Consider the following 15,224-nt stretch of genomic DNA (forward strand, 5'->3'; position numbering starts at 1 on the left):
CTGTAGCACCGAGTGTGGGAGCCTTGAAATGAGAGCAGGAGGAATCTTGCCAGGACAAGTCAAGAACTGCCACGAGGGAACTACCTGTGAAGGAATGGGTCAGGAAGGCACCACATGCAATTTTAGGAATATGAGGGTACAGGGCAACACTGCTCACTGCTCCCAATGCCAGTTCTTTGGGTGTCAGTAACTGAGCGTTAATACAGTTCAAATAATCCATATACTTCAATTAACTCTTTTCAGGCCAATCACAAATCACAAATCACCAGAAATAGGGGAGACATATATTTTACTCTGATTTTAAGAGAAAGAGTTAAGTGAAAATAAACTGATAATGAGGCTTTATTTTTCTTTTAAGTTCTTTAGTTCCAGGATGTGCCCCAGGCCCCACATAGATTCAGCTCCATCCATAGTTAATGTCAGCAACCACATCTACAAAGGTCCACACACTGTCCGAGCTGGCGGCAGCCACGGAGATAATCTAACAAAACTTGCATGTTGTCAGATGAGTGAGTTCACTCAACAATGAGTGCTGATGTTGCTAAAGACACCCCTGAGGCCCTGGAACATCATGAACCCCCAAGACATGTGGTTTGCTCATTTGTGCATACTGAAAGCAGCTTCACAAATTTTAGAAAGGGTTTCAATAATATTTAAACAAAAATAAATGAGGGAGGGTAAATGGTGCTTAAAAGGATAACCTTCAGCTCAACAGAAAGAGAAACTAGTCACGACACCCCATGGCCTGTGGTCCCGAGGCAGCTGCGACCTTACAGCCCTGCAGCCCGTCCAGCCCCAGACATGCGGTAAGGACAGATGGAGACTCTGTGGTTCAGGGACGGCTCCCAGGGCTGCCACAAGAGCAGTTTTCCGAAATTAGGAAATGGTGGGTACTCACCGAGCTGACCTCGTTTGGGGAAGCACCGTTTTTGAGAAGCAGTGTCACAATGTCTGTATGTCCTTGTTGGGCCGCCTGGTGCAATGGGCTGTATCCTAGCTGTAAAGCGAGGTAGACATTTTGGCAGGATGAGCCAGCTCGGAGAGGAAGGACTGCTCACATACTACAGAGCCTGTCAGTCTTCTAGGTGCAACATAAAAAAGGCGTTTCCCGCATTTCTTCCTCCAGGGCCAAAGCTTAATATTGTGGCAGAGCCCCAAGTGTGCCCAGAGTAACCTTGGCTGCACCCTAATTTGGCACCTAAGAAGTGATAGTGTAGAGTCAGGTCTCGGGTGTCCCTGTACCTTGGTCTTGGCGTTGACGTCTGCCTGGTGCTGTAGCAGAAACTTCACCAGCTTGATATTTCCGTAATGACAGGCCACATGGAGTGGAGTGTAACCCATCTGAAAAGCAAGAGATGAAAATGGGTGACCAGCAGGGCTTCTGGGCATACCAAGAGCCACTACGAGCTGGGCATTAATGGAATCCTTACAACTGATTACAATAGCTTACAACAATTGTAAGGACAAGAACCCTTACAACAGCTGATTAAAAGAGAGAATGGATGGGGAAGCCCTTTGGAAGGCTGACAGCTGCTAAAAGGTGTAAGCTCGGTGGCACTGGCAGCTGGATGCCATTGGCCTGGGAAGGAACAGGGCTCCGCGTCAGACAAGTGAAGTTTGAGATGCCTAGAAGAGGTCCAAGTGGAGATGTCAAGTAGGCGATTGGAGAGCTGACCCTGAGCCCCGTGAAAAGGTCTAGGCGAGGACACGCCGATGGAGAGTGTAAAGCCTGGAGACGAGTGAGGTCACCTAGGATAAGTGTAGAGAGAAAAAAGTGGGGCCCATGTACCAAGGCAATACTTAGAGGGAAAGTCAGAAAAGAGGACTGTGCAGGAGCAGTGAAGAGGCAGGAGGAAAACCAGGAGAGACCTGTGTTACAGAAGCCAAGAGAGGTTATTCCAAGGAGGGAGCAGCCAGCAGGCCCTCTGCTGGGAACGGGGTCAGACGAGGACAGACGGAGGCATGGAGATCCCTGCCAACCCGGACAAGAGCAGACTGACTTCCACTAGAAGGTGAAACCCCATCGTAAAACCCCAAAAAAGGCTGTCCTGGTTACTGAATTATAATGTAAGGGGATTTATAGGAACTGGTCATTGCCTGAAATGAGTGGGCTTTGGGTAGTTATTCATTTTTTTTTTAATTTGTTTATTTATTTATTTTTTCCCCCAAAGCCCCAGTAGATAGTTGTATGTCATAGTTGCACATCCTTCTAGTTGCTGTATGTGGGACGTGGCCTCAGCATGGCCAGAGAAGTGGTGCGTCGGTGCGCGCCCAGGATCCGAACCCGGGCCGCCAGCAGCGGAGCACACGCACTTAACCACTAAGCCACGGGGCCGGCCCTGGGTAGTTATTCATTTGAGTTTTGGCTGCAAAGGAGCTAATTCTCAGGAAGTCTGTTCTGCTGAATATTTTGGTGCTCCCTCCAAAGGCTGACAAGCCAAGGCTCTCTGAGCTCTCGGGTCCCACATGTCCCTGGGGAGCTGACGCCCGATTCCTGAGACCATCTTGACACAGACCCTGCAGACTGGACCTCAAATAATGGGATGGTTTGGGGACCCCCCCCAAGGTCTAACCCACAGTACAGGGTCTCTCAGGGCAGGACCCCAAAAGACTAAACTAGGCCCACAAGAGAAGCCTCAAAGATCCAGAACATTCTTGGATTTTAAGCAGATTCTTGTTGAAGCTGCAGACAGTTGGGGATTAAATACAGTTTGTAGATTTTTCTCAGGGAGAGTTCGACATCACATTGTTGACTGGTGTTCCTGTGGGATTCTGGAGGGAGTGGGGCTGGAGGGGATGTCACTTTGTCCCTTCCTTTTAATACAGTTGCCTTGCGATGAACAGGAATGAAACGCCACTTCCTCCATGGAGCCTCCTTCTTCCACCCAATGGGAACACTCTCTCCTCCCTTTGTGCTCCTCGGGGTTCACTAGCGCCTCTCTTACACCAGATATCACATTACACTGTCCCTTCCAGCCTCTCACCGTCACCTCCGCACTGAAGTGCAGATGAGATCCCACTGTGTGCGCTGTGCACTCGGTTATCCTCAACTACCTCTCAGAGCTCCTTGCACACAGAAGAAGCTCAGAGAAAGTTGAACTGAATTTAACTACAGGCTAGAATAAAAGGGGCTGAATTTTTGAGTGAATCCAGGGAAGCCTGACATTTTGACATACTGCTCATATAAGATAGGTCTCAGAAGCATGATTAATAATTCCTCTTAGTTTCTCGCTATAGAGGCTCAAAGGTCTGGCAAACTTTTCAAAATTCCATACTGGAAAGTGAGATAATTAGGATTGGTATCTTCAAACTCCAATGCCACCCTAGGAGATGGGAGAGAAGAACGTTCTGCTGGGTCCTTGGGGTTTCAAAGCTCCGCAGATGAGCCAACTCTGAAGAGAGAGAGAGGCAGGCACTGGGCAGGACTATGGCGCATGCAGGGGGAAGGGTGGGGAAGCCCACGCGGACCAAAGCTCGGGCTGCCTGCCTTACCCGCGTGGTGGCGTCCACTGTGACACCGTGTTTGATCAGCACATCTGCCACTGGAACGTGACCTTCTTGTGCTACTAGATGGAGAGGAGTGAGTCCACCCTGGAAAGAAAAAGAGGTTCATCACCTTGTAGCCACTAAAGAATTCCAGAACACAATGAAAGAGCACCAAGGTTTGGGAGCCGAACCTCGCTCTGCAGCCATCAACTCACTATGTGGGCAAAGTTATTCCAGCTCTGGGCCTCCATACACTTATCCAAAAAATGAGGTGGTTCAACTAAATCAGAGCTCAGCAACTTTTTCTGCTAAGGGCTAGATCGTCAATATTTTAGGCTTGTGTCTCTGATGTAACTACTCAACTCTGCCAGCTATAGTGAGAAAGCAGTTATGGCCAACACATAAGCAAATGGGCATAGCTGTGTTCCAATAAAACTTTATTTACGCAAACAAGTGGTGGGCCAGATTTGGCGCATGGGCCATAGTTGGCTGACCTCTGAACTAGATGAACTTGATGATACTTTCCAATTGTAACATTCCCTATTTTCATGATTCGAGATGAGCTTCAGAGTCTTGGTTTCCTTATCTAGAAAATAGGGATTATCGCTGACCAATCTCAAGGCCAAAGTAAGGGTCACTTGAGAAAACACAGATAAAAACATGTTGAAAAGCACAAGGTGCCATTTAACTGTAGCATGTGATTAGCACGTCACAGCCAGTGCTGCACTGTAAAAAGGATGGAGGATCCTGCTGGGACTGAAAACACCATGTTCTTGGAGCTCTCATCACAGCTTTCTCATGAGGAAGGAATGCCCCAGAGATCTTGTTTGATATGTGCACACTCATACAAAATGTCAGAAAAAATCTTCTCTCCCCTGTACCCTACCTCAATACACTCTACTAACTGTGGGACAAATAGAGCTGCAATTCCTCTGCAGTCAGAGGCAGTGGGCAGGGCCTGTCCCCTCCCCAGGAACTTCACAGTACCCCTCCCCAGCTGAAGCAGGCCATCTCCCAAAGACACAGACGGGTGGGGCTGCCTGAAGCGAGAACAGGCCACAACTGAGCAGTCCCCACATCAGTCACAAACCTCTGGGTGTCTTGCCTGATTCTTGGGATAACAGAGTGATCTGCCTTGTGAGGGTGGCATGTGCCTGAGTGAGGAGACTCGCCGTCATCCTGATGGCTCTTTACAGAACCCACTTGAAATGGCACAAGGAAGAAACCAAGAATCCCATCCAAAATAATGGTCCTACCATAACAGTTCCCTCCTGGGGGTCACCTGTCCAAACCTATACAAAAAGAGCCAATGGATCTACAGGTTTTTAAGAAACCTTAAGTTACCCTTAAAACACTTGCCTTCCTGAAACTGTATTGTGTTCATTTATCATCTAAAGAAGTGGCTCTTCATATTGTGTGATTCCATTTATACGAAGTGTCTAGAATAGGTGAATTCACAGTGACAGAAAGGAGATTAGTGGTTGCCAGGGACTGGGGGTTTGGGGAAAAGGGGAAGCAGCTGCTAATAGGTATGAGGTGTCCTTTTGGGGTGATGAAAATGTTCTGGAATTAGTAGTGATGGTTGCCCAATTCTGCAAATATACCAAAAACCACTGAATAGTACAGTTCAAAAGAGTGAATTTTATGGTTTATGAATTATATTTCAATAAAATTGTTGTTTAAAAAAAGAAGTAATTCTAAGTCTTTCTTGGGTCATGCATTCCTTTAAGAAGCTGATGAAAACTATGAAGACACCCAGAAAAATGCTCATATGTCCATCCTCCCAAAATGTTGTGTAGAATCTTTGAAGGTTTCATGCTCATATGCCAATAGTTGCTGGATTGAGGACTCCCAGTTTAGGGTGGGCATTTCAAAAAATATCTTCCCCACAGAAAAAGAACATTGAGTACCCACTTATTTAATACAGTCCTGAATGTAGCCACTGGCCTATATTTGGGCAAGTGTACCATGGATTTTGCTATTGATCTTTTTGCAGATTCCTGAGTCAATCTATTTAGAAAGAATCAGCAAAGGCTTTGGCATCAGACAGGCTCAGGGTCGTGCCACCTTGGGAATAAGCAACCTTTCTGAATCTGTTTATTCCTTTATAAAGCTGAGATAAAACCTACACAGGGCGGTTTAAGGATTACACACACACACATATACCCCTAATTCAGAACCTGGGCATATAGTGGGTACTCAACATTCAGATACAATACCCCGTTAGCTGACACTAAAACATTCCTGAGACAACAGGGCAGATCTGAAGGTGCCACGTTTACCTTGTTCCCCAAGTTGCCATTGGCTTGTCTGGAGAGTAGCAGAGCCACCATCTCTGCATGACCCTCTTGGGCAGCCAGGTGGAGGGGCGTCACGCCTTGCCCCGACTCTGCATTTGCTGACCCCCCATACTGCAGCAGACTGCGGGCCACCTCCATCTGGTTCTGCTTGGCAGCGATGTGCAGAGGGGTGTAGCCATTCTGAAACAGAAGCAGCCACCCGGAGCCTCGTTACAGGAATGCTGAGTCAGCGATAGGAGCACACGCCTTACCTTTTAAATCCTCTGAGGGAGGGCTGGCCTGGTTCTTGGCCTGCTGGGCACCTACTGGGCAGGGCTGCTGTCACCCAGGAGGGCGAGTTAAGTAAACAAACCAACCAACCAAGTCCATTTGCTTTGGAGAGGCCCCACAGCCAGCAAATGCCCGGTTCCTTTTCTCACCATCTATTGTCTGTATCACACTCTGACAAACTGCTGTGCAGGAAGTGCTCTGTCACTCACAGGGGCTAGGATTCAACTAGGTGGGCTCTGGGGCAACCAGGAGGTTAGGTAAGTCAGCAAGGGAAAAGTGTCCGCTTCCTCCTTCCTGCACGAAGAACCAAACCCCCCAAACATTTCATAAAGGAAAAGGAAGAGAGCCCTTCTCTCCCTGTGCACCTGGGCCAAGTGCTCCCCCGGACCTGCCAGCTTCCGGCAGGGGGTGTAAGAGGACGCACACCAGGGAAAGGACTTGGTGACATGGAATCAGCCCTCCTTCCACTGTAACTAGCCATGTGACGGGGGCAAGATATGCAACGACCTCTAGACTGCCTTTTGTATTTTTTTAAGCCATTAAAAGTGGATAATAACATCTATCTTGTTCTTATAGTTGGTGAATGGATCAAATATGATAATCTAATTGAAGGTACTTTCCAAAATTAAGACATGAAAGTAATAAACCTTTGTGTGCTTTTGCAGTGAGCTCATTCACAAGATGTTTTAAGTCCACGAGATGAAGGAGCTTGGCCCCAAAGTAAATCAACCACATCACTGTGCTCTGTTATTCAGCTGGCTTTTCTTTTTTCTTTTTTTTCGGTAGGAAGACTTTCTCAATGAAGGAAGCAGTGCATAGTCTACATTCTGGAGCAAGCTCCTTATCCGCTGCAGACAGGTGACAGTCTACTCTGGTCATTACTATTAGACCCACTTTCACCCATGTTATCACTTTTGAGCTTCACCACAACCACGTACAGGCATTTTTATTATCACTCCACTTTGTGCATAAGGAAGCCAGTTCTCTGAGAGGCGAAGTGCCTTATTTAATGTCACATAGTAAGTGGAACAACAGATAACACAAGCCTGGCCTTCTGACTCCAGATCCCAGATTCTTTCAGCTGGAGCAGTGCTCCTCAAACCTCAGTGTGTATAAAATCACCTGGGATCATGTCAAAATGCAGATTCTGACTCAGAAGGTCTAGGAAGGCACAAGATTCTGCATTTCTAACAAGCTCCCAGGTAATGCTGATGCTGCTGGTCCAGGGACCACACTTTGAGTAGCAAGGCCCCGAAGCATTCAGGGCTAAGGGGGATGCAGGACCCAGGACTTTCTGAGCATATGCCCACCCAGTCCCAGGGCAGACGGCATAAGGGACATAGTTTCCCCACCTTGGCTAGCATTCTTCTGGCTGTCCCAGAAAACAGAATCTCCCCCGACAGCCACTATCTTACTGTGGAAACGAACATTTCTGATTCTGCCAGGTTCACTGATCAGGAAAAGGAAAGAGAAGAAGAGGGGCTGACCAATATAGTAAAATCCCAGCTTTACAGCACGGGGGACAGGAAAAGATCCATCTGTGAAGCGGCTTTTATGGGGAAATGAAAAGTTGTAATTTACGCAAGGAATTAAATTGAACAAAAAAACATTCTCTTTGAATAATTATGCGAGATAATCCATTTGAGTGCTCCTTCTTTAATTTGCTTATGTTATGAGACAACATTAAATTCTTCTTTGTAGGTTGTATTCATATAACAAGAACGGCATTTTGATTATAATAAAATTAATTAAACCATATGATTTTTGTACCGTGTCAAAAGGGAGCAAAGAAGTGTGTTCAGTGGACGAGCCAGAGATTTGGAATTATTCCCAAATGGAGACCTTTCTCTCTCAGATGAGGTGGAGAACGTCCACCTCCCAGGGCTGCTCAGGAGGAAATGGAGTGAAGCAGCTGAACACCCAGCCAGCGCCTGGCCCACAGCAGGCCTTCACTGAATGAAACCAACGATTATTTGAACTTCTCTTAATGTACAAAGGACAGTAACTTGAGCAACTTCAAGTATATTCACAGAAGAACCATCAGGATTGCCAGGCCACCTGGGTAGCTGTGGATGTCCACGCTAGCAAGAACAGCACCCTGTCCGGGCAAAGGGCGAGCTTATCCTGGAGGCAGCTCAAGGCTGCCAGGTGACCCCCGGTTAAAACCGAGACACAGAGCAACTGTTGGTCTCAGAATAGGGACCACTCCTCTGAGCTTCCCCAAAACCAGGACTAAAGGGAACAAGTGGGACAGTCTGTAGGTGACAAGGACAAGAGGCAACTAGGCAGGAGAGTCGGAAAGAGGCTAGGGAGGGATGTGTGCCAGTAAAAGGCTCTTCTTTCCCAAGGAAATGAGCTCACCCAAAGGAATGCACGCTGAAGAGAGATCTGCCTACATGTTAAAACAACATTAGCATCACAATTGGGAAGGGGAGGGTTTGGTTTGGGTGCAGAGAGATTTGCATGTGAAATTCTACAAAATTGCCAGACTACTTGGGAAACTATTTTTTGCCATGGAAACAAAACCCATCTGTACAGGGTTTGTGCTTGGATAAAGCTCTCTTTAAATACCATGAACCTGGCACCGATTTCTTTTATATAAGGAGGGGAGTGGGGAGGAAGGGAGTCCAGCTTTTTATTTTTAGAGGCAGGAGTAAGGCACATCTTAGCAGGGCCGCCTGCCTGGCTCCGTCTACACGGTGACGTGGGCTTGCTACAACAGCCACATTGACAGGAGCCCAAGGAGACCCTGGGTGTCTGGGAGACGCTGTGTCTGCAGGAAAGTGATGCTGTAAAATTCAGATGAGCATCCATTCTGAGGAGGGAAGACAAACTGGAGACCTGCAATGATCTTCCCTGACTCGGCTGCCACCGTCCTAAAGTTGGCAGGTGTCAGCCGGCATCACACAGCAACCCCCCACCCCCACCCCCATGGCTCCCTCAGACTGCTGCCGCATGGCTGAGCACGGGGGCTGCTCTCCCATAAATTACCCTGCTTCTCCTGAGGCTTGGCTGCCCTATTAGACGGTGAGCTCTGGGTGCAGGGACAGCGTGCATCCTTTGTATTGGAGCCCTGCTCCCCTCCTCACCCCTCCTCCTCTGCGCGCCCCTCCCCTCACAGACAAACACTGCACACCCTCATGTCCCACAGGGGGCAGCCTGTCCCCAGAAATGATGCTCACATCTGGCCTTATCCCTACACTTGCATGACCCTCCCCTCCTCTGGTCTTACAGAAGCAAGTCCTGCCTGCTCCCTTTCCTCGGGTTCCCTTGGGGGCAGTGAACCTGCTGCTTGGAGCAGCGCATTTCAGAGGCTGGCGTGAGGCCGGTCCACTGGTCAGCTGTCCCCGGGGACTGTACCTGGGTGGGCCTTGTTAAACAGCACCGCCACCTGCAAGTCTGAACTCATACGAGAAACAGATTGGGGGTGATTATTCACACTCAAAATAGGTTCCTTGCTTCAAAGTTCAGGCAAGTTCACCTGCAGCCATGAGTATTTCTCAAATGTGGCCACTGTGCCACCAGCATCGGAACAGACAACAAGGCTCACCTCTCCAGGAGGATCCTGAACGTGCTCACCTCTAACAGCCAGCTTACAAAACTTAGCTGACACACAGCCGTTTGGGGAACACATTTGTTGTGTAAGACGAATTCCATGTCTGTGAGGTCACCCGTTGCTACGAGTGTTACCCACTTCCTACCCAGCTCTGGTCCCCAAACAGCAGCAATTATACTGCAGGTAATGTGTGAAAGTGAGGTGAGATTTCTGAGATAAAAATAAAAACAAAACACAAAAAGCCTTGGGCTGCGTCTGAAACAGCCCTCTGGGCAGGAGTGGCAGGCGGCCTGCTACCCAGGGCCCAGGCTGTGAGAGGGTCTGAGCTCCAGGTGTGGACCAGGGCGGGCTTACCCAAGCGCAGCTGTGCGGGGAACCGCCCTGGCGAAGCAGCAGCTTGACAATGTCCGGGTGGTTGTGATAGACGGCCACGTGCAGCGGAGTCAAGCCGTTCTGCAGGGTGAGACGGACAAACAGCCTTCATGCAACTGACTTCCTTTAGCTACCATTTTGGAATCTGTACCTTTTATATGGTAAAATCTGATTAAAAATTATTCCAAAGCCAATCTCAATCTGAAGTCACTCAAGAGCATAAACAGCCAGACCCAGGCCACCTCCTCATTTCCGGGGGTGCCTCAGTGGGCAGCACAATCAGCACACTCATTCAGAGGCCACCAGGTCTTTCTGTAAGGACAAGGCCTTTGTCAGCAAGACCCGTATCCCAAAGGCCATTCTCTGTAGACGGCTGCCCACTCAAAAGGGGGACAGACGGGCTTAGGCAAGCGAGGCCATTCACGAGCAGGAACGTTTATCCTTTGTTCTGTTCTCTAACCCGAGAGAGGGAGGGGGTTCACTCACTTTTCCAGCAGCGTTTGGATGAGCACCCCGTTCCAGCAGCAGCTTTGCCACCCGAACCTTCCCGTACTTCGCCGCCACGTGGAGAGGAGTAAATCCTTTCTGAGGAGGAACACAGGCCATCAGAACCAGGGGAGCCATGGCTGTCCTCCCTGGAGAAAGAGTCTGTAGCTAAGGAGGCATCCCACTTAACAGGCATGGAGATGCCAGTCAAATCAAGGGCACAGGATTTCTGATGCCTGGAGAGGCCAAGACCTCAGGAATCAGCAGGCTTCCTCTGCCACTCGCCTCCCCCATCTCTCGTGATGGAGCATAAAACCATCTTGGGTTGTGATTTGACTGCTAACTAGTTGAGGGCAGGGGTCTCGATCCTTCCTGTATCCCAGAACCTGTTCGACTTGTTGAGCGTGAGTGCTGAGCAGATAACTATTCCCTGGTGAACAGGTGAAGGCTGGGTGGGGGGATGAGAAACTACAGCTGACCACCTTTCTGGCAAAGGATGACGACGACACAACAGGCTCACAGACGGTGGCCAGTCCTGTGAGTGCTGCCCCCCTGCTGCTCCCAGCACCATCAAGGGGAATGCCCCACCCATGCCCTAGACCCCGCGGTGACTGGCCTGTTGCTTCTGGAGAATGGGAGGAGGAACGCTGTACCTTAGTCATGCACGCCTGGGATGCTTCCTTTTCCAGAAGGGCCAGGGCTGTTTCCACATGGCCCTCTCGGGCTGCAATGTGCAGTGGGGTGTGCCCGGCGGTGGTGGCCAGGTTGGGGCTGGCATTATTGTCTAGCAGGAGCTTCACCATGTTTGTGTGGCCAATGCGAGCTGCACAGTAAAGCGGGGTCTGGTCATCCTGGAACCGGAAGTGGAAACAAAGAACAGGAATACTAAGGTTACCTAATCCAGCTCTTCATTTTACAGAGAAGGAAGGTGAGGCCCAGAGAGGTTAGGTGACCTTCTCAAGGTCATACAGCTAGTAAGATGAAAAGCTGAGATTCAAATCAAGTCTGAGTTACAGAAACCAATATGTTCTCTCTTATTTAATCCTTACAACAACCCTTCAGATTAGTTATTTCTACTTAGTTGCTCAAAGGCTCAGCCTTCCCATCTGTGAAATGGGAATAATATCTACCTGATAGGGCTGTGGTGAGGACCAAAAAACGTCTGTGAAGCAGACTTTTCACAAATGTGCCTGTGTTTGGCGCAAAATAGGCATTCAATAAATCGTGGTTGCTATCACTGTCTCCCAAGTCACGTCTGAGTGGACACTTGTCTTTCTGTTTGGAGGCTACTTGGTTTTCTCTATGCCAGGGGTCATGGGAGAGTCTAAACTGTTGATGGGAAAGACCACCTTTTCTTTCTTTTTTGTGAGGAAGATCAGCTCTGAGCTAATATCCATGCCAATCCTCCTCTTTGCTGAGAAAGATTGGCCCTGGGCTAACATCTGTGCCCATCTTCCTCTACTTTACAAGGGACGCCACCACAGCACGGCTTGACAAGTGGTGCGTCGGTCCGTGCCCGGGATCTGAACCTGTGAACCTGGGCCACCGAAGCTGAGCAAGCGAACTTTGGGGCTGCGCCACCAGGCCGGGCCCCAAAGACCACCTTTTCATCCCCCCGCCTGCCCCTTCCTATTTACGCCTGATGCTGAAGGCAGTCCTTGGGTGAGGTCCCTGTGTTATAGGGCCCAGTTGGGGGCCTCCCTCTTGTGGCCCAAACACAAACCAGAGTCCTAACTCTTAACGGAGCCTCTGTGGCCTGAGGGTAGGAAGTCTGATTGTGGCCAATGCCCATTGATCTGCAAAATCAGCAGCTATTCTTACTCTTTGCTCACTCAATCTCCCCAAAATGCCTTTTACAACAAGGGGGAATCACCCGTTTTTAGATCAAGAAATTCCTGACTGATTTTCACTGGCAACACTTTCTTCAAAAAGTTGCTTCTCTTCTTAGACCATGACTGTAACCACCATGAAACCCCTTCAGCCCAATAAACACACTGCAGGCCAGCCATGCTCCTTGGACTTTCATTATCCTAAAGAAACAATACAAAATACAAATATACATACAAAATATCTGATATACAAAATATCTGATACAAAAAATATCTCTGGCCTTCTCAAAACCTCTGCAAAGCAGAATCTGAGCATTTAGTGCAACTGCCATCGGAATGACAAGGATCTTGGAGCCACCAGCCCTGCAGCCAGGCCTCTAATCAGGATGGATTTCTCCTAATTGCACTTGAATTGCTTACATCGCAGGACCCTTCCCTTCCCACCTCCAGAACTCACTTTGGCCTTGGCATTGACTTTGGCTTTGTTCTGGAGCAAATATTTGGCCACTTCCATGTGCCCTGCCCTGGCTGCCATGTGTAGCGGGGTCTCCACTTTCTGTAAAATAACCAAATTACAGAAGTGTTAATAGAGGCTGCATATCCAAAAGGACGCACACAGAACTCCAAAGTGCCAGCCTGGAGTAGCTTGGCGGGTTTCAGCCAAGAGGTGGAGTCACCCCAGTGAGCAGCTCCTCTAGCCTTTAGCCTGCCAATACCTGGAGTGTGCATGCGTGTGTGTGTGTGTGTGTGTGTAAGTGTGTGTGTGTGTGTTCTAGGTATACTTAAAAGTAAACCCCAGAGTTAATGAATGTTTAAAAATGTAAATGTGTTCCCAGATAACTTACAGAAGTTCCCAAATTATCGTCCAAAATAAAACCTCCAAGACTTACAGATGTGTGACAAGCTTAATTGGGAAAGCATCAGTATATCTGGAAGTTCTCCCCATGTCCACAGCTATTCTGAGAATTCCACCTCTATCCCCAGAGAGGAGATCTTGGGACCCCCAGGTAAAGCGGCCCTCTGAGCTCTTGGTCCAGAGGAAGGAGACCTTGCTCTCTCAGGGCTTACCACGTTGGAGACATTGGGCGACGCCCCCCGCTGCAGGAGGTTCTTCACGATGGGCAGGTGCCCCATGAAGGAGGCCACGTGGAGAGGTGTCAGGCCAGACTAGAACAGACAAGAGAGGAATGAGAAGAGAGGAGACTTTCCCTCTCCTCCAAAGAAGAGACAGCCAGATGTCTCTAATGCTTTCTTGCTTCTAGATGCTCCAGAATGGTTTTCCAAGAAAAGGGAGTTAAATGAGATGGGTTTGCTTCCAGGAAAAGGGCTGGAGGAAAAAAAAACACCGCGGGGTGATTCGCCCACTTTTACAACTTAAAAAATTGCATCTGATCTTGGAAAGCTCCCAGAGACTCGACACATGTTCCCTTGTCTTAGTCGCCCCTGATTTATTCCTTCAAGCAGTTTAGACTTGCACACACACACACACACCCCTGCAGCCATGTGTAGCTACAAAGAAGGCTACGGAAGGAAGAGCACGGCAGAGAGCATCCGCACACCTGCAGAGTTCTCCTACCTCGGTGACCGCGTCGATGGCGGCTCCCATCTTCAGCAGCAGCTCCACGACCCGGATGTGGCTCTTCTTGCAGGCGATGTGTAAGGGGGTGAAGCCATTCTGCAGTCCCACACAAAGGGAGACAGACCAGCAGGAGTTTACATACTAGCCCAAGGCACACCCAGACCACCTTGCCGATGAAAAGCAGCCTCTGCCCCAGCCTATCAGCGATTCCCACAGACTAGATCGTCAGTTATGGCAAAGCACATTGAGAGGCAGGTGGCCCCCACTTTATGCACCAGGCGTGTTCCTGAACATGTTATCTGGAAACTTTTTTTTTGTGTGTGTGTGTGAGGAAGATCAGCCCTGAGCTAACATCCAATGCCAATCCTCCTCTTGTTTTTGCTGAGGAAGACTGGCCCTGGGCTAACATCTGTACCCATCTTCCTCTACTTTATATGGGATGCCGCCACAGCATGGCTTGACAAGTGGTGCATCAGCGCGCGCCCAGGATCCGAACCTGCGAACCTTAGGGCCGCCACAGTGGAGCGCGTGCACCTAACCACTACGCCACCAGGCCGGCCCATGGAAACCTTTTTTTAAAAATTTAATCATAATTTTGGATGCACTAAGAGAGGCTGCTGTTTAAAGTTTCCTTATGGGGAAATTTACAAGAAAGAGTACTTCTGTGAAGCAAATCCTGCTTCACAGAAACTGCTGTTCATTTTTAGTAAGATGGGTTTCTGTATATCAGCTCTGCTCTACAGTGAGGTACAAGCATGTAAACTCCCCAAGGGCAGGGGTGTTTTTTTGTTTGCTGGTTTTTGTCTGTGCTTTATCCCCCTAGGGCAGTGGTTCTCAAAGTTGGGGGAGGGGATTTTGGCCCCTCCCCCCACCCCGGTGACATCTGGCAATGTTTCGAGACATTTTTGATTGTCACCACCAGAGGGAACGCTATTAGTGCCTAGTGGGTAGCGGCCAGGGATGCTGCTAAACATCCCACAATGCACAGGCCAGCCCCTCAGAATGTGGACTATCAGGCCCAAATGTCACTAGCGCTGAGGCTGAGAAACCCTGCGTATCCCAGAACAGTGCCTGCACTGGTGAGTGCTCAGGGAACGCTGAGTGAGTGAACGAGCCATCCTTGCTGTCCCTGTTGGCTATCCTGCCTTCTCAATTCTCCTCCTCCTTGGGGAAATGGGCAGAGAGGAGATGGTGGTCACGGGCATGTCCTATGCAGAGCTCCGGCCCCACCAAACCCCTGAAGCTGCCCTGGGAGCCCCTGGCCTGGGCGAAGACTACGAGGAACCACAGTCCCAGTAAGAAAATCGCTTTGGGCCTGAACTCACCTCTACAAGAGCACTGTAAAA

The 15,224-nt window shown here is 49.2% G+C and overlaps 1 protein-coding gene across 2 annotated transcripts in view; it reads right to left on the reverse strand.

Moving 5' to 3' along the window:
• The window catches only part of ANK1 (ankyrin 1), a 179,047-nt gene that overhangs the window by 50,562 nt on the left and 113,261 nt on the right, over positions 1–15,224 (reverse strand). For both annotated transcript variants that reach the window (XM_087418573.1, XM_087418572.1), the window contains exons 11-20: positions 13,876–13,974; positions 13,368–13,466; positions 12,757–12,855; positions 11,124–11,321; positions 10,471–10,569; positions 9,967–10,065; positions 5,769–5,966; positions 3,493–3,591; positions 1,243–1,341; positions 899–997 (exon numbers count right to left, since the gene is read on the reverse strand). In XM_087418573.1, coding sequence (XP_087274699.1) covers positions 899–997; positions 1,243–1,341; positions 3,493–3,591; positions 5,769–5,966; positions 9,967–10,065; positions 10,471–10,569; positions 11,124–11,321; positions 12,757–12,855; positions 13,368–13,466; positions 13,876–13,974 — 1,188 coding nt within the window. The remainder of the gene's footprint in view (positions 1–898; positions 998–1,242; positions 1,342–3,492; positions 3,592–5,768; positions 5,967–9,966; positions 10,066–10,470; positions 10,570–11,123; positions 11,322–12,756; positions 12,856–13,367; positions 13,467–13,875; positions 13,975–15,224) is intronic.

This window comes from Ceratotherium simum, chromosome 28, assembly GCF_057802395.1.
Source record: "Ceratotherium simum simum isolate JZ-2026a chromosome 28, ASM5780239v1, whole genome shotgun sequence".
NCBI lineage: Eukaryota > Metazoa > Chordata > Mammalia > Perissodactyla > Rhinocerotidae > Ceratotherium > Ceratotherium simum.